This window comes from Dendrobium catenatum, unplaced genomic scaffold (genome assembly GCF_001605985.2).
Source record: "Dendrobium catenatum unplaced genomic scaffold, ASM160598v2 fragScaff_scaffold_334, whole genome shotgun sequence".
In the NCBI taxonomy this organism is placed as follows: Eukaryota; Viridiplantae; Streptophyta; class Magnoliopsida; order Asparagales; family Orchidaceae; genus Dendrobium; species Dendrobium catenatum.
Window position 1 is genome coordinate 3,228,929 of NW_021318796.1, and position 17,290 is coordinate 3,246,218.

The window sequence follows — 17,290 nt, forward strand, 5'->3', positions numbered from 1 at the left end:
TGAGTCTCTTTCTTTACAGCTTCTAGATTGTGTTAAGAACAATACAAATTAGAAACAAGGCTGATCAAAATCTGATCCGTGTAATTTTTTCAAGTGAGATTTTAATAATTTTTGTAGGTAGGACAAGCACTAATACTCAGCCTATTCGCTATAGGAAAAACGTCATTTTCGGTGGCCATTTTTCATCGGAAAATGAATGAAATCCGTTGGTAATTTATATTTTCGAAGGAAAATTTTTTGATGGTAAATCACACGTCAGAAAACAAATACCGTCGAAAAAAATCCGCCAGATATTGCTTAGAAAAGAATTTTAAAAAATACTATTCAGCTTGAGCGGGCCCGTGAACCCGGCTGCAATCACTTGGCCTGTGAACCAGGCCCGCCATGCACTCCACTGGCACGTGAACCAAGCCAGCCTCCAAACAGCGAACCCATGAACTAGGCTTGCAAAGCGCTACACTAGCCCAAGCCAACCCGCGAACCGCGGGGCCGTAATAAATATTTTACAGAAAATTTCAAATTTCGTCAGAAATCTACTAGAAATTTCGTCGGAAATCTATTGGAAAATTAGGCGAAAAATTCGCTGGAAATATTCCTTCGGAAATCCACCTGAATATTTGATGGAATTATTTCCGCCAAAAATCAACTTTTTTCCTGTAGTGATTCGAATTTTCAAATTTATATTCAATTAATTTGTTGTGAGTTAGAGGGCAAATTTGAATAATTTCATCTCTCAAATTTGATAATGATTAACATAAACACTAATCTCAATAGTCTTATTTTGTTAAATATCGAATCAAAACAAATATTTATATTACATATTTAGTTAATTACCCTCTCTTTATTAAACTCTGCGTTGCCTTTCTTTTATGACTGAAAGCCCATCGGGCTTAGTCCAAAACATTAGGACTACGTTTGGGAAATAAGATATTACTGTTACAATTTTTGTATTAATATTATTTATAAGAAGCGAAATATGCATAAACCAAATATCATTAAAATATGATAAGCAGTAATTAGTTAATTACCTAATTGTTTCCTTCCCCATACCAAAGCAGTTTCTTGACTGAACAGTGTGGAACTGTGGATTAATAAGATATTATAGTTTATACACTAATATTGGAACTGTTTTAGACTCAGAACTTTAAGCTAATACTTAATGACAAATGGTCATTATTGTTAGTGCTATTACTTAATTAATTTAGGTTTGATTGTCTTTTTTTCATATAAATGTAAGACTAATAAATGTCTAATAATATTATACAAACTTTAAGCTAATAGTTAGTGGCAAATCCATAGTAAAAATTTATCATCTTTTTCTTCCCCGCGAAATTTTAAAGTGTTTGTATGAAAAAAAATAAAAAATTCGCTCAAGTCATTTAATTTTCCAGGTAAGAAAAAGCTGTAATTCATTTGGGGTGATCATATATAGCTTTATTGTAAAGATAATTATAAAAACTTTCATGAAAAATATATATTTTTATTATAATTATAAATATTTTTTTAATCGAACAATAATTTTGTTATAGTTATGGGTGTCAATATTTGACACGACTAAAAAATCCGACTTGACCCCAACCTGAAAATTTCGAGTTAAGGTTAGCCCGTTTGTAAAACAGGTTGGGTCAGGTTGAACAAATTGACCCGTTTCAAAAATCGGGTCGAGCTCGGGTTGACCCGGAAACTAGAAATGACCCAGCAAAAACTCCTCTGCCTGCACCTGCCAGCGTCTTTCCAAGTCGCCTGCCTACGTCGCATCGAGTCTCTTCGTTGTAGCGTCTGCCTGTAGCCTGTCACGCGTTGTTGCACCGCTGCAGGATTTGGCTGAGTAATTGCTCGAAGGGAGGGCTGGCAGCGGGATTTGGCTAAATAAGCGCATGAACAGAGGGCCGCGCGGCGGGATTTTGCTGAATAAGCATGCGAACGAAAGGCCAGTTGCGGGATTTTGCTGAATAAGCACACGAATGAAAGACCAGCGGTGGGATTTGGCTGAACAAGCGCATGAACGGATGGCCAGTGGCGTACTAATGGATTCGATCGGGTTGACCCGAATGCAAAGTGGGACGAGTTCAGGTCTGAAAAATTGACATGTTTGCAAAAACAGGCTTGGTTAGGGTCAGGTCGAATAGTGCCGGTTCAATTTCGGGTTCGACCCGAACCAAACCCATGAACCGATTTTGATAACCCTAATTATAATTATTATATTCTAGTAGATATAATTATAAAACATAATTTTTCACCACATAAATTTATGAAAAAGAAGTCGTCAAATTAAACGAATAATAATTAACAATCCACTATATGAAAATCACCCATTAAGCCGTCAAATTAACCCTAATTAAGCCGACGGGCTGGGCAGGCTACCACAGGAGCGGGTTTGCTCGGAAGCGTGGTGGTGCAAGCCCGGCCAGGCGGGCTCCTGGGGGGCAGGCGCAGGAGCGGGTGCAGGGACTTCTGGGAGGGCTCCTGCGGGCACGGGAGCGAGTTGGCTCGGGCGGGAGTGGGGTGGCGGAAAACAGGATTTTTTTATTATTTTTTTCTTTTTAACTGGCAGTTTAATTTCATCGGAATTATTTTCCGCGGGAAAAAGCCGCCGGAATTTATTTTCCTACGCGTGTTTTATCGGCGTAATTTTTTTCGCCGGAAAATGATCAATTTCTGGCCGAAAATTGCACCGTAAATGAGTGATTTTCCTGTAGTGATCTAAAAAGCGAAGTCCCGAGGAAGTTGCTCTCAATAGGCCTTTAGGGCTTATTTGTATTAGCTGCAACTCTTCGTAAATACAATAGCAAAACTACTTTGATGAAAATAACTTCTTTAAAAGTTGCTATAAATATTATATCATTTTTTAAAGTCCAACAATTATTTTTTAATAACAATCACAAGCTAAAGATATTTGATTATAAAAAATAACTTCCCATTATAATTTTTTTTTTAAATATAAAAATACTAATCCTAAAACCCTAAATGAAAATATGACATTGATCTGAAAGTCAAAACAACGAAAATCTATACCCAACAAACCCTTAATTATTGCACACTCCAATCATTTCTAATATTTCTTTCATACAACAAAGAAATATCAATTAATTAAAATCAAATAGCTTTTTTTTTTATTATTATTGTCAAAGATATCATACATTTATACTACTATATCAATGAAACACTTTTATTAAACTTGTTTCGTCATCAAGCTGTTCTAGCACTCATGAACCGGTGTCATTAGCGTAAATCACCAGTATTTAGGACCTTAATCTCTTAAGCCATACAAGTCAAAGTTTAATTACGTCGGAATCCATCCGTACAACCCCCCTACATCTCTTTTAAATCAAAGTGCTATGGTCCATGTCGGCTTTGGGCCATCAACAAGTTTCAAGAGCTTAAAAATATTTAAATAAATAAATAAAGTTAAGAGGGAACAGATGCCTTTAATTTAAGCGGCACCTAACCTATTATTATTATTTTTAAAAGGAACGATGGTTTCCATTTGAAAAATATTTTCTTACACGGTTGAAGGGGACGTGGCAACTAAAAGTCCCGGTGTGGTTACCGCGCCAATAGTTTCTTCTTAATTGTGTAATTAACTAAAAGTTAGTAATTAATCATTTGCTTAATCTAATTGGACCTTTATTATCTTTTGCTCGCCATTGTTGTTTGCTTTAGCTTTCTTTGATCGGCGGTTTTCTCTTTCAATGATGGAGAGTCAAATGCGTAGGCCTTCATGCGTTTTAAAAAGGTAAGTAAATTGCTCGTTGTAATTAACTGGTCAACAAAGTGCTTTGCCCTATGGATGGAGTCAGTCCCACATAAGTCAGAAAATAAGTTCGAAAGTGATCAATATTATTATATATTTTTAAATAAATTTATATTTACAATGCTGTACTGAATAAATTATTCTATGCGGAGACCGAACATAGAACGTCATTTTGAGACTAACAAGAATGCGCCACATCAACGGTACCGAGCAATACAAAGCCGCGATACCGAGCACAGGGTGACGTGACGCATTATGGTTGGTCTTGTTGAACTAACAGTCAAATATCAGCTTGTGTTACACAAGGGGATGCAACAAATAGATTCATTGATTCACCAAAGCAGGAAAAGAAACAAGCATACTAGTTTTGTAGTGATTGGGATAGCTATCTTCCTATTTTTAAAGCATTTTTCTGATAGAAAATTTTTAATTTTGTACTAAAAAAATTATTTTAAGAAGCAGAATTGCTCATCAATGACTGATATATTCAGATTTAAATTTGTACATCTGCAGGTTCAATGAAGAATGTAATGAAGAGTATTAGTAGCTTTTCTTATATTGTCTGTAACTTTCTCTTCTTCTTCCATTGTTATTATTCTATTGTATTTCTCAACTAAGGTTTCGTTTGGGACGGCTTTCTTAATGCTTCTTAAGGTAACTTTATAGTATAAAAAAATTATTTGTTGCATTAAAAAAGCTGTTTTAAGAAACAATAAAAAAGCCTTGTTGAGTAATTTATTTTTGGATTAGAGAGATGGAGATGTTGAGTAATTGTGCTGGAGAATTTAACATTTATGACTTAGGCTTGGTTTGAGACTGTTTTTTTACTTCTTTTTAAATCAGTTTTTTAGTACAAAAATTACTAGGAAGCTACTTTAAGAAGCAGTAAAAAAGCCGTCCCAAACTAAGGCTTCATTTGTGACGGCTTTCTTTTTGCTTCTTAAAGCAACTTTTTAGTACAAAAATTTAGAAAGTCATCCCAAACAAATCCTGAGCCTTAGTGTGAGATAAAATGAAGTTGTTAGATGGCTTTATAGCTTATTTTATTAACCTTAATTATGTAGATTTATACCACATCAAAAAGAAATAATGTGTGAGATAAAAGATATCTAAGGAACAAATTTGATAATCCTTAATTAAGTATCATGAAAGAAAATAATTTCAGGAGTTCATAATCTATGATTTTGTAAGTTTGATATAATAAATTTAATATTTTTGTTCAAAAATTTATAACTTTGATATTATCTTAAATACTTATTTCTCCTCTCCATAGAGAAAGCAAAATAAATAGAATTAGGTTTGTTAGGAAGCAATAACACATCTCTCAATATTATTTATTTTCAAATTTAAATGTGAAATATTAGAGCTTGTTGGTAAGTATAAATTTATTTAGTATTTTATAAAATAAATATTAAAAAAGTTTCTGACATATTAGAGATACACATGCACCGATCAAAATAGGCAGAAAAAAAGTGGGTGAATTACAACTATTTTTGGCAAAAAAAAAAAAAAAAGCCCATTTATGATGAGAAATAAATCTAAAATATGTATTTTCCTAGTGTCCAACTAGAATCGAAGAAATTCATTTGTTCTAAACTCTTTGGGCCAGCCAGGATCAATTTATGAGGTTATGTGAGTATATATAAATGTTTCCTCAATGATATCTCCCTATTTAACTTATTTTTTTGTAAGAATCTTGAATTGCTTTCATTGTAAAAAGCTTGAGTCTTTTGCAACACTTTTAAGGAGCGGTTTGAAAATCATTGCTTCTAGCTCGTTCCGCTAGCAGTTTAAACCGTTGATTTAAGTAGTGCTTTTTGCATGCCCTAATTCCTTTGTTTTACCACAATCTTCTCAATCGTTCTAGCTAAATTATTTGAGCGCCGCTCTTCTCCGTTTCCTGCTATCAACCGAGGGAGCGACGACCTAGATCCGAGCGTTACGTATAACATGTTATTACTGATTCAATTTGGTATTAGATATTTGAATAAAATTAGAGATGAATTTTCAACTTGTACTTTCCACAAAATATTTTGGTTAGTAATATGTTAGGATGTGATCTATAGTAATCTATAGGAATTTCTATAGTTTTTAAGCTAACAAATTGGATAGAAAAAGGGCAATAAAATTTGTCCGCATCAAAAGAAAATTTATGGGGATGATAAATGCCCTCAAATATGCTTAAAAAGATGACCACTAATATTTGTTATTGTTATGACACCAAAAGTCGTCATGATCAGGCACAAATCCGATTAAAATATAAATTAAAAACTTCCAAATTTAAATTTGGGATCGTCGAAGCTCCGATTTCAGCAAGCTTATAGTCAAATGAAACATTTGAAGGAGTTGAACTCAACGACACCAAAATCAATCCAATCCAAGCCCAAGTGAGCCATAATCAAAGGATCAAAGCCAACTTGAAAATTTTAAAGCATTAATTGGATGACTAATTGATATCCAAATATGACATGCTTATAGTTGAATCGAGGGGCTCGATGAGAAGAATCTAACGAGCCCAATGTCACTTAATTCTGACATCATTAAAGCACTCAAATGTTTAATAAACACTCTATGATCAAGGGAACTAATATCAGTCGTCTGATGAACCACTCCCAACATATCCTTGATCTTTTTCATATTTACTACCCATACAACTCATAAAAAATTATAAATAACTCAACATTCTTCACATGATGGGGGAGGAGAAGAGGAGCAATCTTAAGAACTCTCTTGCACTCTCCATCCAATGCTGCAACCACTGGAGTTCTTGCTATCTCCGACCATCATTGCCCGTTGACTACGGTCCCTCCAACCACCATCACCCATCGGCTATGATCGCTTCGACTACCATCCCTCTGACTACCGTTGCCCATTGACTATGGTCCCTTAGACAATCATTGCTCGCCGACTATTGTTCCTCTAAACATATTGTTGTCTGTAGACTACGGTCCCTTCGACAACCGTTGCCCATCAACTATGACCCTACTGACTAAAAAACAAAAATGCCAACTCTTTTTTAAAAATATTTCTCATGTTCTAATATGCTTTATAAATTGTGTATTTGCTTTATTGAGACAACGCTCCTCCGAGGAGGGACATCATTTGTAATCAATTATCAATACTAGTCGATTCATTCAAATTGGACCAGGCTTGTGATTTTTCCTCTTTTCAAGATTTTTCACATAATTATGCATCTTACTCTTTTATTTATCTGTGTATTAGATCTCCGTGAAAAGCCGAGAGGCTATATTTTATATATCTTTACGGTCTCAAATGTTTTAGGATGCAAAAGTTATATAGAGGACCTTTGATCTCAATCATTCAGAACTATATATATATATATAGTGTCATGGAAGCAATGTGTCTAATAATAATGGGAGGTTCCTTTTTGGTGTTGGTTTTGGTTGGAGATCGATTGGTTTTGGTGCACATAGCTCTCAATCATTCGGGACATTATATGTGTGCAATTTGTTCTTATTTTGTTTTTTTCCTCTTTGGGTGTTCTTCAGATTTTGCACTTTGTTTTTAGTGATTTATCTCCATTTCATCTCTTAGTGGTATCTTTGAGTTAGGTTCTCCTATTTACGGTTTGGGGGGTTGCTGGTTCTGGGTTACTGATTTATTTTGTTTGGCTTCTAGGAGGACTGCTTCTAATTTTGGTTATGTTCCAGCATCTAAGTTTATTTTTCTGATGATTATGCAGTTTCTGCTTTGGCTGTTGATTATTTCTCAGGTTTTGATAACCTCTGTGGGTTCCCATTCATTCTAGTTTTCTTTTAATCCGTTCGGTGGTCTTTGGGTTTTGCGGGTGCTTATCTCTGGTCTTTGGTGTTGGATCTTTTGGGTTGAAGATTCATAATACAGGAATTACTTTGTGTTATTCTCCTTGTGCTTTCTTTATTTTGCAGGTATTGTATTTGGTACTTGGTTGGGCCTCATCGTTGATCTGAGCTTGGGCTTTCTTTTGAGGTGATGGCTAGCTCCTTGCTTCCCTTTGCTTTTTAATTTTATGTTGTAATTAGTAGAGATTATTGGCTCCTTAGGTTTATTTTGATTTTGGATGTAGCTCTGTGAGCTTTAGAGAGCATTTGATCCTTTAAGATCTTGTAATACTTTTTTATTATAATTAACACATAGGCCATATTATGAGTTAAAAAAAAGTGTCTAATAATAAATTCGCAAAATATTGCAGCTTCGTGCAACTCTAGTTTTGGTTTCATAGTGCGAAGTAAATCCAACAGCTCTTAATTGTTTTAATGTGAATCTGTAATGAAGAATACTAAAAAATTGGCCTAGTTCTAATAAACAAATACCACATCATGAAGGCTGACTGAGAGCCTGGTGATCATCAAGTCATGAGGGTGTGATGACAATAGAATCCCACTATTTAACTAGGAATGTCAAAGGAGAACACACCAAAAAAAAAAAATCAAACATTAAGGCTTTGTTTTGGGACAGCTTTCGGCCACTTTATTTTTGTTATTTTTAATAATTTTTTTTACTAGAAAGCTGGTTTTAAAAGTAGTAAAAAAGTCATTCCAAATGAAACCTTAGTTGTCATAATAAGAACCGAGTATTAGCTATCCAACATGTATTGGTCGGTGTCATGATTTTGAATTCTTCATTTGTTCTTATCGATTGTTGTCATGAGATATTACAATTTCAAATGATAATCATTGTCAGCATCGTTGTTAGAATTATTCCTGCCATTGAAGATTAGAACCATCATGCTTTATTTGTTTTGGTTATGTTGCGGTCTAGAATATACACGGCGATAGAGTTATAGTCTTACGTCTTAGCCTTGCACTGATATCTAGTTGATCACACACAGAGAACACAAGATTTTTTACTTGGAAAATCCTAGGAAGGAGAAAAATCATGGGGCTTGGCCCAGTTGAAAAAGATTACACTAAAACTTAAGTAGGTTACAGTGGGCTAACTCGCATTCGAGGGCAATCATGTTACAAATGTCAACCGTGTGGTTGAAATCTAGCGACCAAAGAGGATAAAGGTCCAGTGCCACTTGGTGGACTGGTAGAAGTCCGGTGCTACTTTAAAGTTCAGGTGTCAGTTGGTATCTTGGCGGTGGTTTGACAGAAATTCAATGTCTGGCCATGGTCCGGTGGAAGTCCAGCACCAGATGGTGGTCCAGTGGAACTCCGGATGTCAAGTGATGGTCTGACAGAACTTCGGGCGTTAAGTGGTGGTTCGGCAGAACTCCGGGTGTCAGGTTGTGGTCCAGCGAAACTCTGGGCCTCAAGTGGTGGTCCGGCCAAGCTCAAGGCCTCAAGTGGTGGTATGGTGGAGCTCAGGGACTCATGTGGTGGTCCGACGGAGCTCGGGTCCTCATGTGGTTGTCTGGCGGACCTCAGGGCCTTAGGTGGTGGTCTAGCGGAGCTCAAGGACTCAAATGGTGGTCCGGCGGAGCTCAGGGCCTCAAGTGGTGGTCCGATGGAACAACGACGTCAAGCAGTGATCCAGTGCAACTCAAGTGGTGGTTGAGGAGGAGCAAGGAGGCAATAGCGATCTCTGATCTCTTTATTGAATCCTTTGGCTTAGGGGGGCCCTTTTTAAGAAGAAAGAGGGTTCTATTTATAGATTTCTTGGAGTGACATGGCTTGTAAATAGATGGAAGATCATGGGTAAATGGGGAGTGGTTTGTATGGCCGGCTTATGTTGAATCCCTTTTATCGTGGACAGTTCGCTAGACATTTGAAGGTCTTAATGATGTCAGAATTCCATGATATTGGGCTCGTTGGATTCGTCTCATCGAGCTGCTCGATTCACTATAAACAAGTCATATTTGGAAACCATTTGGTAATCCAAATTGTGAATCAAACCTTCCAACAGTGTTTCAGACCCTTGATTTGGACCCATTTGGGCTCGAATTGAGTCGAATTTGGTGTCGCTAGGTTCGTATTTCCGAGACATTCAATTCGACTATAAGTTCACTGAAATCGGAGTTCGGATGGTCCCAATTTTAATTTTTCGGAAGTTTCCAACTTGATTTTTACTCGAGATTCATGTCCGATCAAGATAATTTTTTTAAGGATTTTAAAATAGTCACGAAGAGTTTGAACTTATAAACTAAACTTTTTTTTTTTTGTTACCACAAAGCGTGAATGAATTAGTCTCTGGAAAGGTAGTAAGAATACATCTAGCAATCAACATAGGAAATCCATCAAATAGATAACATGATTTGCGTTTCTAAAAAGTTATAATCGAACTCATAATTATGATTTGAACCAGAAATACTCGCCTTGATGACTTCATGATTATTAGTATAGGAAATTAATATGTCAAAATTATACATGGCCTATATATACGGTGCAGTAGAAACAGAAAAAAAACTGGCTCTTGCAACCGAAATATTATAAAAGTACTTTATAATTATATATATAGTAGGAAAAATTTACTGTTAAACACTCCTGCATATATCTAAATTTTGAAATTTTTGCCCTTAAACTCTTTCGTTTCTTCTCATTTGAAGCTCTGATTCTACCTAATTCCGCCACTGTTGGGCTATCTCACCAATGGAAGAATCACACCTTTTCATCGACATCCCCACAGCCAAGAGCTGCAGATCTTGTAATTCTCCCTTTGCTGTTCTTTTCTTTGAAGATATCTGAGCAGAGAGAGCTTCTTCAACCAAAGAACTCTGTAGAGCCATAGAGTGCCCGTTGGAATAGACATGGATGAAAGCATTATTTGCATCAAGGCTTGGGCATGAGTTCCTATAAGCAAGCTGAGATAAGCCAGCGCCATAAGCCAGCTGCGCCCTTGCATGTACCAACTGGGCTTGCAGTATTGCTACCTTTAATCATGAACAGTATGTAAATACTTTCAACCAGCTCCATCAAAAATCTATATATATATATATATATATATATATGAAAATTATTTTAAAAATCAGTAAGAAAATTGTTCCAATTGAAATTTTAATTTTTTAGATATCATAAAAAAACAGATATATAACAAATGGCACAGATAGATTGACAAGCAGAAAGAAATTGCGATATCGATGAATATAGTTAGTGAATTGTGGAGTTTAGTCTTACATTAGTGAGAAGAACAATTTCATTTGTAGAGTACAAATGAATAGCTTTTTAATACATATTTAATAATATGAAATGGGCTGGTTTTCATAAACCCTTGCATTCAAACTTATTGGGATGGGCTACCATATTTAATTGCTAGTAATGGCAATTGAGGGACCTTTGACTAAAGAGCCTAGAAGATTTTGGAAATTATTTTAAATTTCTATTTTGATAAATATTATAAAGTATTAAGTAGTAAATTTTACATTTGTTATTAGCAGTATCTATTGGAGATTTGTTTTATTCAGTTTTTTAGTGAAAAGTCCTTACTACTTGGTTAGTTTCAAAGATTGAGATTTGATGATTTTGCTCATGTTGTTTCCTAACTTCTTTAACTTGGAAAAAAAAAAGAGTTCCTCAGACTGGCCTGCAATCTGATTCTCACTGAATTTGCATTAGATGAATGAGTACTAAGGGCATCTACAACAGAGAACTTCATTTTTCACGGCAAAATACAGCAAAACTTTAAAATGCCATGGTGCTGCTCCAATCGAACTCCATTTTAAGTGCTTCTGCAAGGTAACGTTCCTTCTCCCTTTCGCGTGTTTTCCGGTTGAGAGAGCAAAATAGCATAGGTGAACAGTGCAACGCTAATATTGACGTCACACTATTCATTCGCAAGTAAATGGTGGAAGATTTGACGTTCGGGTGGAGCGACCGAACGACGCCATACGCACGTTTGACGTTCGGTTGGAGATGCTAGCTGTAATAACTCCCTTTATATTTATCCACCTATTCATACTCTATCTCACCTGACTAACTCAAGTAAAACACTAGTGAGAGCAAAAATAACTTACCTGCTGCTGAAGAGCAATTATATGGGCAACGCAGCCATGCACAGGATCACTCAGCCTAGCCTGTGCTTCATAAGCAATAGTTATAGCTGCCTCGCCACGGTCGCCGTCCGGAACGTGGTGCAAAAGCTTGGACGCATTGCTAGCCCCAAAGATCCTATGGATCGCCGCAAAGGAAGCAGACGAGCTGCTCTCCGAGCAGAAGTGAGGAGCAAAAATACAGTCGGCGGTGCACTTTCGCCGGAGAAACTTGCATGCGCCGCATGGAGAGCCGGCGCCGGCCATGTTATCAGATTGTGATGGTGAGTGCAGGGGGGTGGGTTTGGCAAAGATTGGTGATTTGGCTTTTCATTTATAGTTGAGAGGGATTTGTGCGGAAGCTCATAAGTTGTTCTTATGTGAAAGTATAATTTAATTGGTGGTCATTATAATATTAATTAAAATAAGATAAATTTAGCTTGATAATCTATAAATTAACCATGCTTAATTAAGTGCTTTGGTCTAAATGTGCTAGCTAATTACTTACTTAAATTAAGTGGAAAATTCTTTATTTCTAAGACATTAATCATGAATTCGAAAAAAATTATATGGCTCTAATGTCAGCTAAAATATGTAGTAATGATTTTCTTTCTATTTTATCTTAAATAATATAAAAGGGATTAGATTTCTATCCTTCTAGAAGTAAAATTCTTAATTTTTTTATTAAACAAAGCCCAAAAACTGTGGTAAGGAGGAGCATGGAAAATCCTGTAGGGTTCTAAGGGGGCCAAGTATTAATTTTTGTGCGATAGAAGAGCTCCTTTTCCATTGTTTTTATTGAAGGTCGTTGAAGTGGTGACCAAAGACTTAATAATGGAGGATTAATGGAGGATTTAGGCAAGTAAATTACGTTTTCTGCGCCGAACGCCGCAGCTTGGTGTTTATTGTCTTCTTCCTCGCCAGTGGCTTAAAGTCACCTGGATTTTAATACTTTCTTCTTGGTGTTCATACTTTATTATTTTCTAATCCATAAGAATAATGAAGGTGGCGTGGAAGTCGTGCATGAATTTGTCGTTTTTCTTTGATGTCAAATGTTAGGTTTGTTCCAAATTTCGAGTATGTGTGTATAGAACCATTGGGAAATAATTTTTGAGAACTTTGGATCATTTTAATTGAATGAGTTTCTTTTGTCAGAATTTATAAATCAATTTCGAAGAATATTTTGGAGTCTGGAAGTATAGAAATAGTTTAGAAATTTTGTATTTAATAATTTTGAAATTAACTAATTTGACTTCTCATGTTCATCCTTTTATAATGTGAATTTGTGTTATTATATTACATCAATGAATATAAGTTGAGCCACTCTCAAGTAGTCTAGGAATTATTCTGTGCAGAGTTCGGATAACGACAATCATCTGATTTATTGAGTATACTCAATGAATACTGCACAAATATTTAGTAAATTTTTTGCTGATTATACTCATTGAATCAGACGGTTGTCCATCTAAACTCCGCACAGAATTATTTCCCAAGCAGTCAACGGTTTGTTTGACATCATTTTTTTAGTTATTATTTTTGCTTTTAAAAATTTGTGTAAGAATTTTCTTTTTATTTAAAAAAATAAATCAAATTATTATTTTTTAAAAAATTTCAAAATTAATTTTAATTGTTTTCATTTTTTTCAAAACAAGAACTATAAACCACTCAATCTCATGCATAATGTCATCTAATGCTGCACCCGCAATCGATTAATTCCATCCTCACAATATTTAGCCACCGCGCATAGATGCCAAGAAGGCAAGAACTCCATCTAGTCAACCAACACCTTTGATTGTGGGTTGTGGCACCACCACCCTCTATCAAATTGCAATATTAATTTACTTATGTTATATTGATTAAAAATAAAAAAAAAATAATTCATGTTTAAAATATCATTTTTTTTATATCAAGGGGGGTGGGCCAAAAAAAAAATTTTAAAAAAATCGGATTAGGAGGCTGATTAGTGAAATAAGTAAAAAAAAAAATTATTAGGTTTATCGGTTCATCTAATATTCACAGTCGCCCGGTTCATCTCATATTCTCATTCGCCCCTTTCACGCAGCCGCTGCTTTCGCGTTTCTTCGGGTGACGTCGTAGCTCGCATTCCTCACAACGAGGCGACCGGCGGCGGCGGCGGACAACGGTCGGAGACGGCGTGCCTTGCCTCGAAGCGACGACTCTTACTCCTTTTGCGTCGACGATCGACTTGCTCAGACGGAAGTCCCGAAATAGCTATACAGTCGTTCAGCCATGAGGTTTTTTTTTTTTTTCATTTTGCTGCTAGAAGAGTCATGAACTGCAATAGATATTAATATAGTTTATTTTATGAAACGATGGATCATGTCTTAATTTTTTGGTAGAAATAAATTATGAAAATCTGAGATATTTTTTGGGGATGTTTGGCCGGAATTTGCAAAGGAGCAAATCTATTTTATTTTGTTTAATTTTATAAGTTTTATTGTTTGTTTCTTTGCATTTATATGGTTGATTTTATAAGTTTTATTTATTGATTTTTGAATAGATATATAATCAGATTAATCTTAAGGCATTTTTGAGTTGGAATATTATGGAGAGATATTTCAAACAATCTTCAGTTCCAAAAACATCAAATGACAAAAGCAATCAGGTTAAAGATCATAAAGAAAAGTGTATTCGAGTGGAAACTAATTTACCTAACAATATAGAAGTAAGTGTTGAAAATCTTCCATCTGATCCAGGACTACGAATTCTCATTGTTGATTTTAATCCCAATATTCATGATGAAGTTCGAAGAGTATATTTACAATGAGGGTCATTTCAATCTTGTAGTTATGATTTTCCAAAAACTAAATTCGTGATGAAAACAGAAGATTTAATCCTACTTGATTTGACAAGTATTCAGATTGGCTAAAGTATAACATAAGCAAAGAAAAATCATACTGTCTTTATTATTATATGTTCGGAAAACCACGTAGAGGCAATGAAGATGAAGAAGCATTTAATATAAATGGATTTTCAAATTGAAAAAAAAAACAAATAAATTTGATCTTCATGTAGGAGGTCATAACAGTGCGCATAATAATGCTAGACAGAGTTCTGAAGATCTACTAAAATAGAGTCAACATATTGGGTTTATGTTCCAAAAGCAAACATATCAAGCTCCATCTGCATACTGTATCCGTCTCAATACTTCTGTTGATTGCATAAGATTTCTTTTGAAGCAAGAGCTAGCTTTCCGAGCTTATGATGAGTCTTCTACATCCAAAAATCAAGGTAATTTTCTAGAGCTATTGCAATTTTTGGCTGAACATAACAAAGACATAGACGATGTGGTTTTAAAGAATGCTCCTGAGAATTTAAAGTTAATTGCACTTGATATTCAAAAAAAATATTACTAGAGCATTTGCTATTGTTATTAAAAAGTTTATATCATAGGAGATTGATGATAAATTTTATTCAGTTTTAGTTGATGAATCACATGACACATCCGCTAAGGAGCAAATGGCAATCATAATTCATTTTGTTAATAAGAAATGCAATATAGTGGAACATTTTTTTGGGATTTCTCATGTATCAGATACTACTGCAAATAGTCTTAAATTGACGACTGAACAACTATTATCAACATATGGTTTGAGTATATCTAGAATATGGGGTCAATGCTATGATGATGTTAGTAATATGAGAGGGGAGTTTAATGATTTGAAAGCTCTTTTTCTGAATGAAAATCAATGTGCACATTACATTCATTATTTCTCATGTCAACTTCAATTAGCATTGGTGACTGTGGCGAAAAGTCATGTTCATATTGCTTTGTTGTTTACTAACATTTCAAGTGTAATGTTTCTTGTTGGTGTTTCTTGTGAGCGTCGCGACCAAGTTCGAGAAATACAACGTGAGAAGACATTAACTGGATCAAAAAGTGGAAATCTATTATCTGGGCAAGGCTTAAATCAAGAAATAACCCTTAGGCGTGTGCTGGTGATACGCGGTGGGGTTCACACTATGAATCAATTTTAAGATTAATTACAATGTTCTCTATAGTAATTGATATTTTGGAAAACATTTTGAAAGATTGCTTAAGCTAAGAACAAAAAGGTGACGCATATGCTTTATTAGAATCATTATAGACCTTTGAGTTTACCTTTTGACTATATCTTATGAAAGATATTTCTGGTATCACTAATGAACTATCACAAGCTTTACAGAGAGAATAACAAGATATTGTTAATGCTATGCCTTTGGGGCGTATATGTAAAAAAAGACTGCAGGATATGAGAGATAATAAGTGGACTGACTTCATCAGTAATGTAACCTCATTTTGTCTGCAATAGAAAATCAATGTTCCACATATAGATGACAAATGGGTTGCTCGTGGTCGGCCACGCCGTAGAGCTCAAGATATAACAAATATATATCATTTTCGAGTTAAATTTTTTTACACAGTACTTGATATGCAACTTCAGGAGTTGAATAATAGATTTACAGAAGTAAATACAGAACTGCTATTATGCATGGCATGTTTGAATCCTAATAATGAATTTCATGCATTCAACAAAGACAAGTTGATTCAAATGACATAGTTTTATCCAACTGATTTTAGTCTTGTTGATCGAGCGATTATTGAAAATCAATTGGATACTTATATCATGGATATGCGATCTGATTATCAATTCACCTCATTAAAAAAATGTTGGAAGTTTTGCTGAGAAAATGATCCAAAGTAGGAAGGATATAATATATCATGTTGTTTTTAAACTATTTGAATTGACATTGGTATTACCTTTTGCTACAGCATGCGTTGAAAGAACATTTTCTATCATGAATATTATTAAAAATCAGCTGCGAAATAGGATTGTCGGTCAATGGATGAATGATTTATTACTTGCTTATGTTGAAACAGAAATTTTGGATTCTATTGATAATGATGTTATCATTCAATTCTTTCAGAATATGAAGAGTAGACGTTATAAATTGTAAGTTATTTACTATCTTGTATTTGGATAATTATTAATAATTTTTTTTTAAAACTGCATATGCCGGTCCCAAGTCCGGATAAAAAAAGTTGAGGAAAATTTTTACTAAATTAATTTAGGCCCCCCCCCTTGATAAATTTTCTGACTCCGCCACTGATTTTAATGATATATTAAAGTATAAATAGAATTGAAGAAAAAGCATTAACCAAAAGGCTGTAAGATTTTATTTCTATTTTTTTCCCAAGTTAATGATTAAGGAAATAAGATTAAAATGATTGGTTTTTTACTTAGTATAGAATACTAGCACAGTAGTCGAGTTTTAAAGATACTAATAGGTCTTTTATGTATTTTAGGCAGAGTATTGAATGGAGAATATGAAGTTATGTTAATAACTGTTTCGCTTGAGATAAATTGTTATTACTGTTTTTCACTATTTAATAAACAAATTGTATTAAAAATTATTGTAAAAACAGTATAAAAAAAAAAAAAAACTGAATTTCTTAGGTATAAATTCTTTTATTTTAAAACAATATATTAAATATATATATATATTTTCCAGTCAAAAGCATTCGATTAGGATTTAAAACTTTGGATCCAACATGGAACGGTGCGCTGAAGACTTTTCTTCTCGCTTCGATGTTCGAACCCTTTTTTTTGTTTGATAAAATTTTT

At 34.6% G+C, this 17,290-nt stretch overlaps 1 protein-coding gene across 1 annotated transcript; it reads right to left on the minus strand.

The window, feature by feature from the left end:
• Positions 1 to 1,747: 1,747 nt before the first annotated feature.
• Positions 1,748 to 11,985, minus strand: LOC110099911 (LOB domain-containing protein 6-like). The gene is made up of 3 exons (XM_020827222.2): positions 11,649 to 11,985; positions 10,303 to 10,568; positions 1,748 to 2,075 (listed from the first exon to the last, which is right to left on the minus strand). Exons 1-3 carry the CDS (start codon positions 11,928 to 11,930, stop codon positions 1,748 to 1,750), a joined length of 876 nt encoding a protein of 291 aa, XP_020682881.2. The 5' UTR covers positions 11,931 to 11,985.
• Positions 11,986 to 17,290: the final 5,305 nt, after the last annotated feature.

Coding starts and splice junctions, on each gene's coding strand:
- LOC110099911 (XM_020827222.2), bottom strand. CDS start 11,930: ATGGCCGGCGCCGGCTCTCCATGCGGCGCATGCAAGTTTCTCCGGCGA. Junction 10,569..11,648: donor TAATTGCTCTTCAGCAGCAG/GTAAGTTATTTT, acceptor TCATGATTAAAG/GTAGCAATACTGCAAGCCCA. Junction 2,076..10,302: donor GTGGGGATGTCGATGAAAAG/GTGTGATTCTTC, acceptor TCAATTTTTCAG/ACCTGAACTCGTCCCACTTT.